This window comes from Chelonia mydas, chromosome 7, assembly GCF_015237465.2.
Source record: "Chelonia mydas isolate rCheMyd1 chromosome 7, rCheMyd1.pri.v2, whole genome shotgun sequence".
NCBI classification, from domain to species: Eukaryota; Metazoa; Chordata; order Testudines; family Cheloniidae; genus Chelonia; species Chelonia mydas.
In genome coordinates, this window is record NC_057853.1 from 32855365 (window position 1) to 32866917 (window position 11553).

Below are 11553 nucleotides of genomic sequence, written 5' to 3' on the forward strand. Positions count from 1 at the left end.
GCCATGAGAATGCCTGTTCTCACTTTCAGGTGACGTAAACAAGAAATGGGCAGCATTATCTCCTGCAAATGTAAACAAACTTGTTTGTCTGAGCAATTGGCTGAACAAGAAGTAGGACTGAATAGACTTGCAGACTCTAAAATTGTACATTGTTTTGTTTTTGAATGCAGTTTTTTATTACATAATTCTACATTTGTAAGTTCAACTTTCAGTACTTGTATTAGGTGAATTGAATAATACGATTTCTTTTGTTTCTTTGTACAGTGCAAATACTTATAATCAAAAATAAAGTGAGCACTGTACACTGTATTCAATGTTGTAATTGAAATCAGTATATTTGAAAATGTAAAAAACATCCAAAAATATTTAAATAAATGGTATTCTATTATTGTTTAACAGTGCGATTAGTCACAATTTTTTTAATTGTGTGATTAATCACAATTAATTTTTAATCACTTGATAGCCCTATTGGTGACCCCTAGTTCTTGTGTTATGAGAAGGAGTAAGTAACACTTCCTTATCTACTTTCTCCACATCAGTCATGATTTTATAAACGTGTATCATATCCCCCCTTAGTCGTCTCTTTTCCAAACTGAAAAGTCCCAGTCTTATTAATCTCTCCCAGTTTTCTTAATCTCTTATTAATCTTCAGCCATTCCATACCCCTAATCCTTTTTGTTGCCCTTTTCTCAACCTTTTCCAATTCTAATATATCTTTTTTGAGATGGGGCAACCACATCTGCATGCAGTATTCAAGGTGTGGGTGTACCATGGATTTATGAAGAGGCAATATGATATTTTCTGTCTTATTATCTATCCCTTTCTTAATGATTCCCATCATTAGTGGGGGAAGCAGCCCAGGAGAGTGATCCAGGGGTTCTGTGGAATGGGGATGGGGTGACCAGGGAGAGCTGTGGAGGCAGTGGGGAGACAGGAGTGACCAGGGAGTGCTGAAGGGTTGTAAGGGAAGGGAATGATCAGAGAGTGCTGGGGACTTGCGATGGGCAGTGTGTGTGATCAGGGAGTACTGAGGGGTAGTCGGGTGTGGGTGTGTGACTGGGGAATGATGGGGGGATGACCGAGGAGTGCTGGGAGGTAAGGGGGGAGTGCTGGGGAGGTGACTGGGGAGTGTTGGGGGGGTAATGGGGGGTGACGGGGGGGTAATGGGGGTGACTGGGGGGGTTATGGGGAAATGACTGGGGAGGTGACTGGGGTAATGGGGGTTGACCAGGAGTGCTGGGAAGGTGACTGGGGAGTGCTGGGGGTGTAATGGGGGGTGACTGGGGGTGTAATGAGGAGGTGTTGGGAGGTGCTGGAGGTGTAATGGGGGGTGACCAGGAGTGCTGGGGAGGTGACTGGGGAGTGCTGGGGGTGTAATGGGGGGGTGACTGGGGGTGTAAGGAGGAGGTGCTGGAGGTGTAATGGGGGTGACTGGGGGGGTAATGGGGAGGTGACTGGGAAGGGCTGGGCGCTAATGGAGGGTGACTGGGAAGGGCTGGGGGGTAGTGGGGGGGCACCAGGAGTGCTGGGGGAAAAGCGAGGGTGACCGGGGCGGGCTGGGGGAGTAGTGAGGAAGGGGGGTGCCCGGGGAGGGTTAGGGAGCAGCCGGGAGGAGAGGGGTGACTGGGAAGAGCTGGAGGAGGCGGGGAGGCCGGAGGCGGTAGCGGGGACGCGGGTGACCGGTCGGGCGGGGCGGGCCGGGCCGGGCCGGCGGGCAGATCCCCGGGGCGCTGGGGAGGTCCCGGCTCTCCCGTCACGGGGCGCGGAGCCCAGGCCGCGGGCGCTATGGGGGTGTCTCGGCCCGTCCCGGTCCCTCCCTCGCTCCCGCCTCTCCCCGTCACGGGGGGCGGGCCGGGCCGGCCAGGCGATGTCGGCTGCAGCGGATGCGGCCGGGGCCGGGCCGGAGGCGCTGGGCCCGGCCAACTCCCCCTGGCTCTCCGCTGGCGGGCTGGCGCCGGGCCCCGGCTCCCCCGCGCTCTGCTGGGCCGCGCTGCTCGCCTGCCTCAGCCTGGCCTGCGCCTACGTGGGCAGCCTCTACGTGTGGAACAGCCACCTGCCCCGGTGAGTGCCCCCCCCCCCCCGGTACCAACCCACCTGCCCCGGTGAGTGACCCCCCCCCCGCGAGCCACCTGCCCCGGGGAGTGACCCCCCCCGGTACTGACCCAGGCCCCCCGGTACCAACCCACTTGCCCCGGTGAGTGACCCCCCCCCGCAAGCCACCTGCCCCGGGGAGTGACCCCCCCCCGGGTACTGACCCAGCCCCTCTGGTACCAACCCACCTGACTTGGTGAATGACCCTCTCTCCCGATACCAACCTGCCACCCCTCGAGCCATCTCCCCAGGTGAGTGAGACCCTGCTCCCCAGTACTGAACCCCCCCACCCTTGAGCCACCTGCCCTGGTGAGTGACACCCCCCCCGGTGAATGACCTGCCCCAGCTCCCCCCCCCCCCCCCCAGCCACCTGGCCCTGTGAGTGACCCCCCGGTGCCGCCCCAGTGAGTGTTCCCCCTCGACCCAGTACCAACCCGCCCCCCCTCGGGAGCCACCTGCCCCGGTGACTGACACCCTGCTCTGTGGTATTGACCCAGTACCCTGGAACCACCTGCCCTGGAGAGTGACCTCCCCGGTACTGACTGCCCCAGTTAGAAGGAACCCTGGCATGTCCTGCCTAGTCACCTATCCAGGTGAGGAGGAGACTGTAGACCCACTTTGCCCCATACTCCTGGGATGCCCCCTGCCCCTCCAGCAACCCCAATGCCCTGGGACTTCCCAGGGCGTTAATCAGATGAGAGGGGCGTTACACCCCCATAAACACACACCAAACCTCAGCCTAATAATCTTTGTCTCTAGAGTGTGTGTGGAGGGGGGGGGGTTGATGGGAGGAAGAGTGTGATCCCTGACCCACCCTGCACCTTCTTCACCTTGGGTTGTTTCCAGCTCTGGGTGGGGAGTTAGTGGGTTAGAGTGTGAGGGGGAGGGAGTCAGGTTACCTGCTTGGGTTCTATTCCAAGTACTGTGAGGAGAATGATTAAAAGGGAGAGGGGTGGGAGGAGCCAGGACTCTTGGGTTCTATATATATATATATATATATATATATATATATATAATTGCTAAGACAAACAAGTTTATTTACATTTACAGGAGATAATGCGGCCCTCTTCTTATTTACAATGTCACCAGAAAGTGAGAACAGGCATTTGCATGGCACTTTTGTAGCTGGCATTACAAGGTATTTACGTGCCAGATATGATAGAACCCAAGAGTCCTGGCTCCTCCCACCCCTCTCCCTTTTATATATATAAAATTGGTAGAAACATTTCTCTTGCTATGAGGATTTTATAACATGCAAATATTGGGTGCAGTGGGTGGGTCGTGGGGACATGATGCAAGCACATACACTACAATAATGACTGGGGGATAGAAAGCACCAGGTGCTGCTATTCACCCCTCGTCATACACTGGCTGTTAGGAGGGTGCAATGGAATTGGGAGGCAGCACATTCACAACTGATGAAAGGGATTGTTAAAAGTTGTTATCCAGTGCATAATCTGTGGAACTCACTGATTCATGATATCAAGGCCAAGAGTCAAGTGAACTTCAAGACATATTTAAAACAGCAAGGTTCCTCTTAAATTCTCATGCATTTAAATTGAACACCTCTGACAGAACTGAGAATGGAACCCAGCAGGAGTTCTGACTCCCAGTGTTCTGCTCTAACCCTTCAAGAGGGATTAGGGAGAAATCTCCCTTATATGTTGCTGGTTATTGTTATGTGTATTGCAGCAGTTACTGAGATCCCTCCCCCACCCCCCATTGGGCTTTGCACTGCACAAACATACAGTGAGAGACAGCCCTCTACCCAGATCTAGCCCTCTGTAGTATCTGCATTGCACATAGGACATATTCAGATTGTGCAAAATCTTGGATATTACTTTTTTTTTTTTTTTAAAGAACCAATCTAGCCCTTGTGCTTCGTAGATTCATTGATTCTGAAGCTAGAAAGGACCACAGTGATGGCCCATTCTGACCCTCTACAGTAGCTAGGCCATCGCTTCTGGCTGGGAGAAACTGTCCAGTGCCTTAGAATGGAAACTGTTTGGGGCAGAGGGGCTGTCTCTTTCCTCCAAGTTTGTGCAGCGCTGGGTGCAATGGAGTTCTGGTCCGTGACTGCACAATTCACATAATAATAATAATGGGAACTGACATAGTGTTGCCTTCCTGAGTCTGCAGAGAGCCTGAAATGATGTCTGGAGGAGATATGAAGGCCTCAGTCCTCTATGGGAGACAAATGCCAGTGTTAACTGTTTCATGGCCAATAAGCAGATGGTATAGGAGAAGTTGTGGGAATTGGCAGGAAAATCATTAGATGTGAAGAGCCACAAAGATGGGGAAGAAGGAGGGAACTCCGGGAAGGAGGGTGGGGAAGGAAGAGAAATAAAGGCCAGAGGGGTATGGGGTGGGGGAATTCTGTCCCCAACATGAAATTGTCATTAACAGTGGGACTCGGCTCCCTCCCCCAAATGAGCTTGACACCCCGGCTTACATCAAGACACACAGAGGGAAAAGCATAGCCCAAGCTCACACAGTGGGTTCGTGGCAGAGCCAGGAATAGAACCCAGGAGTCCTGAGGACCTAGCCCCTAGGCCGCACGACAGAGCGGCCTCCGTTCCTCTGCGCCCTGAAGGTTTGTCTCCATTTGCAGAGACCACCCAGCCGTGATCAAGCGGCGATTCACCAGCGTTCTGATCGTCTCCGGCCTCTCGCCACTCTTCGTCTGGCTCTGGAAGGAGCTGACAGGCATTAAGGTAAGATTGTCACCTGTTCCCTATCTCCTCCCTCCCCGATATCTGCAAGCTGGGCTGCCTATGTGGGAGAGTAGTCATGTGACTCGTAGCAAGCTGGGACAGTCCTGGCTGATAAGGATAGTCACGTGACACTTGTCTTGTGAAGGCCCCAAGGCCAGTATGTTGAAGTGTGGAGCCGGAGGCTGTCCCTCAAGCCCTGGGACTCCCTTGCAGCTAGCCTGGCCCTTCACATCGCCCCTCCTTCCTGGCTAATCCCATCAGGGAGAATCTTTTTAGTTAAAAGAAAAGGAGTACTTGTGGCACCTTAGAGACTAACCAGTTTATTTGAGCATGAGCTTTCGTGAGCTACAGCTCACTTCATCGGATGCATAGCATATCGTGGAAACTGCAGAAGACATTATATACACACAGAGACCATGAAACAAAACTTCCTCCCACCCCACTCTCCTGCTGGTAACAGCTTATCTAAAGTGATCATCAAGTAGAGCCATTTCCAGCACAAATCCAGGTTTTCTCACCCTTCCCCCCCCCCCCCCCCCCCCCACACACACACATACAAACTCACTCTCCTGCTGGTAATAGCCCATCCCTCTTTGAAACCTCTCTTTATAATGTGCATGATAATCAAGGTGGGTCATTTCCAGCACTAATCCAGGTTTTCTCATCCCCCCCCCACACCCCCCTCCAAAAACCACACACACAAACTCACTCTCCTGCTGGCAATAGCTCATCTTACAATGTGCACAGCAATAATCCAAGTTTAACCAGAACGTCTTGGGGGGGGTTTGTAGGAAAAAAACAAGGGGAGATAGGCTACCTTGCATAATGACTTAGCCACTCCCAGTCTCTAAAACCCCTCCAACGCATTATTAAGGATCTACAACCTATCCTGAAGGATGACCCAACACTCTCACAAATCTTGGGAGAAAGGCCAGTCCTTGCCTACAGACAGCCCCCCAACCTGAAGCGAATACTCACCAACAACCACATAGCACACAACAGAACCACTAACCCAGGAACCTATCCTTGCAACAAAGCCCGTTGCCAACTGTGCCCACATATCTATTCAGGGGACACCATCACAGGGCCTAACAACATCAGCCACACTATCAGAGGCTCGTTCACCTGCACATCCACCAATGTGATATATGCCATCATGTGCCAGCAATGCCCCTCTGCCATGTACATTGGTCAAACTGGACAGTCTCTACGTAAAAGAATAAATGGACACAAATCAGATGTCAAGAATTATAACATTCATAAACCAGTTGGAGAACACTTCAATCTCTCTGGTCACGCAATCACAGACGTGAGGGTCGCTATCTTAAAGCAAAAAAACTTCAAATCCAGACTCCAGCGAGAAACTGCTGAATTGGAATTCATTTGCAAATTGGATACTATTAATTTGGGCTTGAATAGAGACTGGGAGTGGCTAAGTCATTATGCAAGGTAGCCTATCTCCCCTTGTTTTTTTCCTACAACCCCCCCCCCAAGACGTTCTGGTTAAACTTGGATTATTGCTGTGCACATTGTAAGATGAGCTATTGCCAGCAGGAGAGTGAGTTTGTGTGTGTGGTTTTTTGGGGGGCGGGGGGGGGTGAGAAAACCTGGATTAGTGCTGGAAATGACCCACCTTGATTATCATGCGCATTATAAAGAGAGGTTTCAAAGAGGGATGGGCTATTACCAGCAGGAGAGTGAGTTTGTATGTGTGTGGGGGGGGGGGGGGGGGGAGGGTGAGAAAACCTGGATTTGTGCTGGAAGTGGCTCTACTTGATGATCACTTTAGATAAGCTGTTACCAGCAGGAGAGTGGGGTGGGAGGAAGTTTTGTTTCATGGTCTCTGTGTGTATATAATGTCTTCTGCAGTTTCCACGATATGCTATGCATCCGATGAAGTGAGCTGTAGCTCACGAAAGCTCATGCTCAGATAAACTGGTTAGTCTCTAAGGTGCCACAAGTACTCCTTTTCTTTTTACGAATACAGACTAACACGGCTGTTACTCTGAAACCTGTCTTTTTAGTTAGTGCTTTGCCAGCCACTGCCTCACCCTCTGGGTCTGAGTATTGTATTACATGGGTGCTTGCACACCCTGATCAAGATCAGGAGCCCCAGTCATGCTGGGGACTGCACAGACCCCCCCAGCCGAAATCAGGGCCCCATCGTGCCGGGTACTGCACAGGTGCACAGTGAGAGACAGGCCCTGCCCCGAAGAACTCAACAGTCTAAACAGATACAGAGTAGGAGGGGAAACAAAGGCACTGAGAGGAGAAGGGACTAGCCCAAGGTCTCTGGCAGAGCTGAAATAGAAACCAGGAGCCCTGAATGCCAGCCCCATGCACTAGTCACTGGGGTGCAGGGGGTGGCTGCAGGTCTGGGCCAGGGGGTGATGGCCTGCATGGTCCTGATCCACATGTGTCTTGTGTTTTGCTCAGCCAGGTATATCCCTGCTAGTTCTGCTGGGCTTCCGACTGGAGGGCATTGTGCCAGCGACTCTACTGCCCTTGTTGCTCACTATGGTATGTGTGGGGCTAATGCCCTAGGGCTGCCTTGCCCCAACCTGCTAGGCCCTGATAGAGGCTCTGCTGGGAGCAGGTGCCTGCTTTCTCTTGGAGGCCAATGGCTGGCCTGTCAAGCCGCCTTCTCTCCACCCCCGCTTGCTGTAGTGTGCCAGCAAACACAGAGGTGCCAGGCTCAGTCGTCTGCTCTGTGCTGCTGCCCTCATTGCAGGGCATGGACTCCTCCATGGTGGGGATGTGGTGCAGGCTGCTTTGTCCTGACTTTGCTAGCAGACTGGGCATAGAAGAGCGGCCCTTCTGAGATCAGTCGGAAGGACTGTGACTCACTGAGCAGACAGGGCTTAATGGTGCTGAGCTTTCCAAATTGCCCAGGGGCTTTAGGTGCCCATTAAAATGCCAGGGAACCAGGCACCCAGATCCTTCATGTGATGTTTAAACAATGGCTGTTGTCTCGGTGTGGGGACAGGACTGACAGCTGGGGTAAACCAGAATGCCAAAGGGGATGCTCACTCAGCACCTCCTTTTCTGTGCTAGGTCCTGTTCCTTGGGCCCCTCATTCAGCTCTCGATGGACTGTCCCTGGGACTGGGTTGATGGACTGAAGGTCATGTTTGGTAAGGCCTTGCTATTTAGATGATGGTAGCACGTAGGAACACAGACCGAAATCGTCTCCTCTCATGCTGCGTGCCGGGTGCTGCACGGACACAGTGAGAGACAGTCCTTGCCCTGAGGAGCTCACGGTCTAGCTAGACAAACGGTGGGAGGGGAAACTGGGGCATGGAGAGGGGAAGGGACTCACCTGAGGCCATTGGCAGAGCCAGGATTAGACCCCAAGAGTCCTGGCCTAGCTTGGAGTCTCTAGACCACGCTGCCTGTAACAGCAAGCTGCAGGGAGTGTTGGTGGTGAGCTAAGGGCACTAGTGGGCAAAGGTCGGCAGAGCTCTGTGTCTCCTGGGAGCCGCTCAGAGCTAGTGGGAGTGCACAGGGACAAAGAAGGGGGTCCCATAGTCAGGGGAGGGGGCATCCTCGGCCTGGTCTGTGCTTTTTGTTCATATCTATTGAGATGAGATGCCCAAGCAGCACTGGGGAGGGGAGCTCTGTGCCAGGCCTCCACAGGACATTCCAGAGACTTCTAGCAGCGCCATAATGCTACCCCCCTTCTCCCTGCAGACCCCCACTTCTGGGTGCTGTGCCTGAGTGACATGCGCTGGCTCCGCAACCAGGTGATCGCACCCCTGACAGAGGAGCTGGTGTTCCGGGCCTGTATGCTGCCCATGCTTATCCCTTGCACCGGCCTGGGGCCAGCCATCTTCACCTGCCCGCTCTTCTTTGGTGTCGGTGAGTACCCAGCATTACTCAGGCCCCCTGACTGAGCCGCCCCACGGTGTCCAACAGAGCTCCCTCCCCAGCTACTGCAAAGCATCCAGGCAGGGTCAACAGTATGGCTCTGAGCACAGCTTCCATCCCCCACCCCCAGGTTGCTGGGAGTGGTGGGGGCAGAGTCAGGGGGCATGTGACCTAGGCACAGCATTGCTCCTTCCCATGTCACTCTTCCCCACCCCTCCTCTCTGTCTGTCTCCCTTCCTCTTCCTGTACCCAGTGGGACTGAGGGGTTTGCACTGATCCCCACCCCACCCCCCGAGCAGCTTGGCAAGGGAACAAGTATCTACCTCCTCCCATACAGTGAGGGGAAGGCCGAGTTCCACTTCTCTGCTCCCCTCCCCAGTCCTACTGAGCACAAAACAAGCCCTTCTGAGCTAGGGGTGTCTGCCTTGGGCACAGGAGCACGGATTAGAAGCCTCCGCCCTGTGCACAACCCCCTGCCTGGTGCCCATTAGGGGCCAGCATGCTCACAGAGACGGGGAGCAGGTGCAGGTGGGGTTGGTGCAAGCAGGGTTCTCCTCAGATCAGCTCCTGCCAGTGGAGGCTGGGGAGGGGGGCTGGGCTAGCCACAGGCATTGATGGACATTTCCCTCTTCCAGCTCACTTTCACCACGTTATTGAGCAGCTACGGTTCCGCCAGGGCAGCATAGCCAGCATCTTCCTGTCGGCAGGTAGGAAATGGTTGCTAGGGCAATGGTCCTGAACTAAGGACCCCTAGACCAGCATTATCTTAGCCTGCTCTGGGTGCAGCTGGTTTTGTGTGAACCTGTTAGCGTGTCCTCCTCATTACCAGGGGTAGAGGTAGTTATGGTCAAACCCCTACCTAGAGCAGTCACACACATCTAGCCAGCCCTGGAGCTCCCCTGGGCCTGTCTCTGGCTCTTGACTGAGGAGAATCCCCTCCCTCACCCTCACTCCCAGTCTGGCACCAATGATGTGTGCCTGTACCGCCGGTGTGGAGATGCAGCCATCTCTGGGGAGGGGCATATGTATTGCCCCACTGTATTGGAAGCTGTTGGGTCAAAAGCACAATGAGAGCAGCACAAGTTGTCTGTGAAGGGTCTGGAGCGAGTTGGGGGTGGGGGAGGATGAACAGCAGCTTCCCTCCAGAACAGCTGGGGAAGTCTGGAGGGAAGCTGCCAGTGGTGAGCAAGGCAGCAACAAACACCAGAAAAGAAGGGGATGCAGAAAGTGGGAAGCCAGTGGATACAACCCCAATGATTGAGTTCCATCATCAACGGGGAGCTAGTAACAGAGCTGAAATAGCCACAAAAGGGTAATACCTAGAAAGAGGAAAAGTTAAGGGAAGACCAGTGAAGGAAATAAGCTTACTAAACATCCTTTAGACAAGGTAAAGTGACAGGAACAGAGACATTGGCAGAGGAGGGTTAATTGTTCAATCAGCCAAGAAGCCAACACATCAAGAAATACATGTCTTTATTGAAGCTGAAACTCAAAACAGTATGAAAGGGTGGGGTTTATGTTCTAGTCCATTGTATTTTCTAAATCAAAATTCTTTTGTTCACTAAATGTAAATTGTAATCTATAAAGTCAGTTTAATTAACATAATTGTAGTTAGTCTGGCCTCTCTCTGGATCCCTGATGGTGGGAAAAGATGTGGCAACTCTGTTTTAAGCACACACAGTTTTTTGCCAGAAGTGGTCAGTCGTGATACTGTATAAGGGAATTTCAGTGGCTCTTTCTAAAAGATTCTGCTCTCTCCTGCAGCTTTCCAGTTCTCATACACAGCTGTCTTCGGGGCCTACACAGCATTCATCTTCATTAGGACAGGTCAGTGCTGCAGGTTGCCTTTCTGTGCAGACAGAGTTCCCTCCCCAGCCTGGCATGGAACCACCATCCATTTCTGTACCCTCTACCACAGGGGCTCTAGTTAGAGAAGACCAGATGCCTGTCTTGGAAAGAGTCCCTTCCCCTGTTTATGCCCAGTGTTCCTCCCTTATAACCAGTTGGGCTCCAGTTTAAGTTCCCTCTAAGCGCTGCAGCGAGAGAGGGCTTGGGGGGTTGCCTCTCCCCCAGGGCAGCCTGCACCCCAAACTCCCCCCCACCAACCTTGTGTCACACATCACCTCCATATTGGTGCACATAAAACAAAATTCATTCTGCCCATGGATGTAAAAAATTTGAGAGAACACTGGCTCCAGTCCCCCCAAAGTTGAGTCACAGAGCTGCTTCAGCTCATCTCTAGGGGTATGAATACATGGTTGTAACACACTGTGGTTAAAAAAAAAAACTTGTTCTCTTCTCCCATCCAGGACACCTGATTGGCCCTGTGTTGTGCCACTCCTTCTGCAACTACATTGGCTTCCCTGCCATCTGTGCTGTCCTGGAGCATCCCCAGCGCCTCACTGTTGTCATCTTCTATGTGCTGGGCATGGTGCTCTTCCTCCTGCTCCTGCACCCCATGACTGACCCAGCTTTCTTTGGAGACATCCCTGTTTGCTCTCTGCCTGCAGCCAGCTCCGGCTTCTCTGTGTGTTCCTGACATCTGGGGCACGGGTTTCAGACCCGACACTACCCCCTGCACCCTCCCACTGAGAGCAAGAGATATATTTTTTTATTATTAAAGTACTTTGGAAGGTGTGCTAACTTGTCTTTCTTCTACTGATTTTGGGGGCTGCTACAGCAGCCCCCCACCCATGGGTAACTTATAATTTAAATCAGCTTCTGTACCAAATGACTGGAGGATAGCGAATGTGACACCAATTTTTAAAAAGGGCTCCAGAGATGATCCTGGCAATTACAGGTTGGTAAGCCTGACTTCAGTACTGGGCAAACCATAGTAAAGAACAAAATTGTCAGACACATCCATGAACAGAATTCACTGG

General features: G+C 52.6%; 1 protein-coding gene across 3 annotated transcripts; it reads left to right on the forward strand.

Moving 5' to 3' along the window:
- The first annotated feature begins 1701 nt into the window (after nucleotides 1–1701).
- Nucleotides 1702–11308, forward strand: RCE1 (Ras converting CAAX endopeptidase 1). 3 transcript variants are annotated; one of them, XM_037905222.2, is made up of 8 exons: nucleotides 1709–2102; nucleotides 4703–4805; nucleotides 7242–7325; nucleotides 7860–7938; nucleotides 8495–8662; nucleotides 9307–9378; nucleotides 10436–10498; nucleotides 10981–11308. In XM_037905222.2, exons 1-8 carry the CDS (start codon nucleotides 1786–1788, stop codon nucleotides 11208–11210), a joined length of 1116 nt encoding a protein of 371 aa, XP_037761150.1. In that variant the 5' UTR covers nucleotides 1709–1785; the 3' UTR covers nucleotides 11211–11308. The 3 variants fall into 3 exon arrangements, with proteins under 3 accessions (XP_037761151.1, XP_037761150.1, XP_037761152.1); XM_037905224.2 differs by having other exon boundaries at nucleotides 1766–2061; XM_037905223.2 differs by lacking the exon at nucleotides 9307–9378 and having other exon boundaries at nucleotides 1702–2102.
- Nucleotides 11309–11553: the final 245 nt, after the last annotated feature.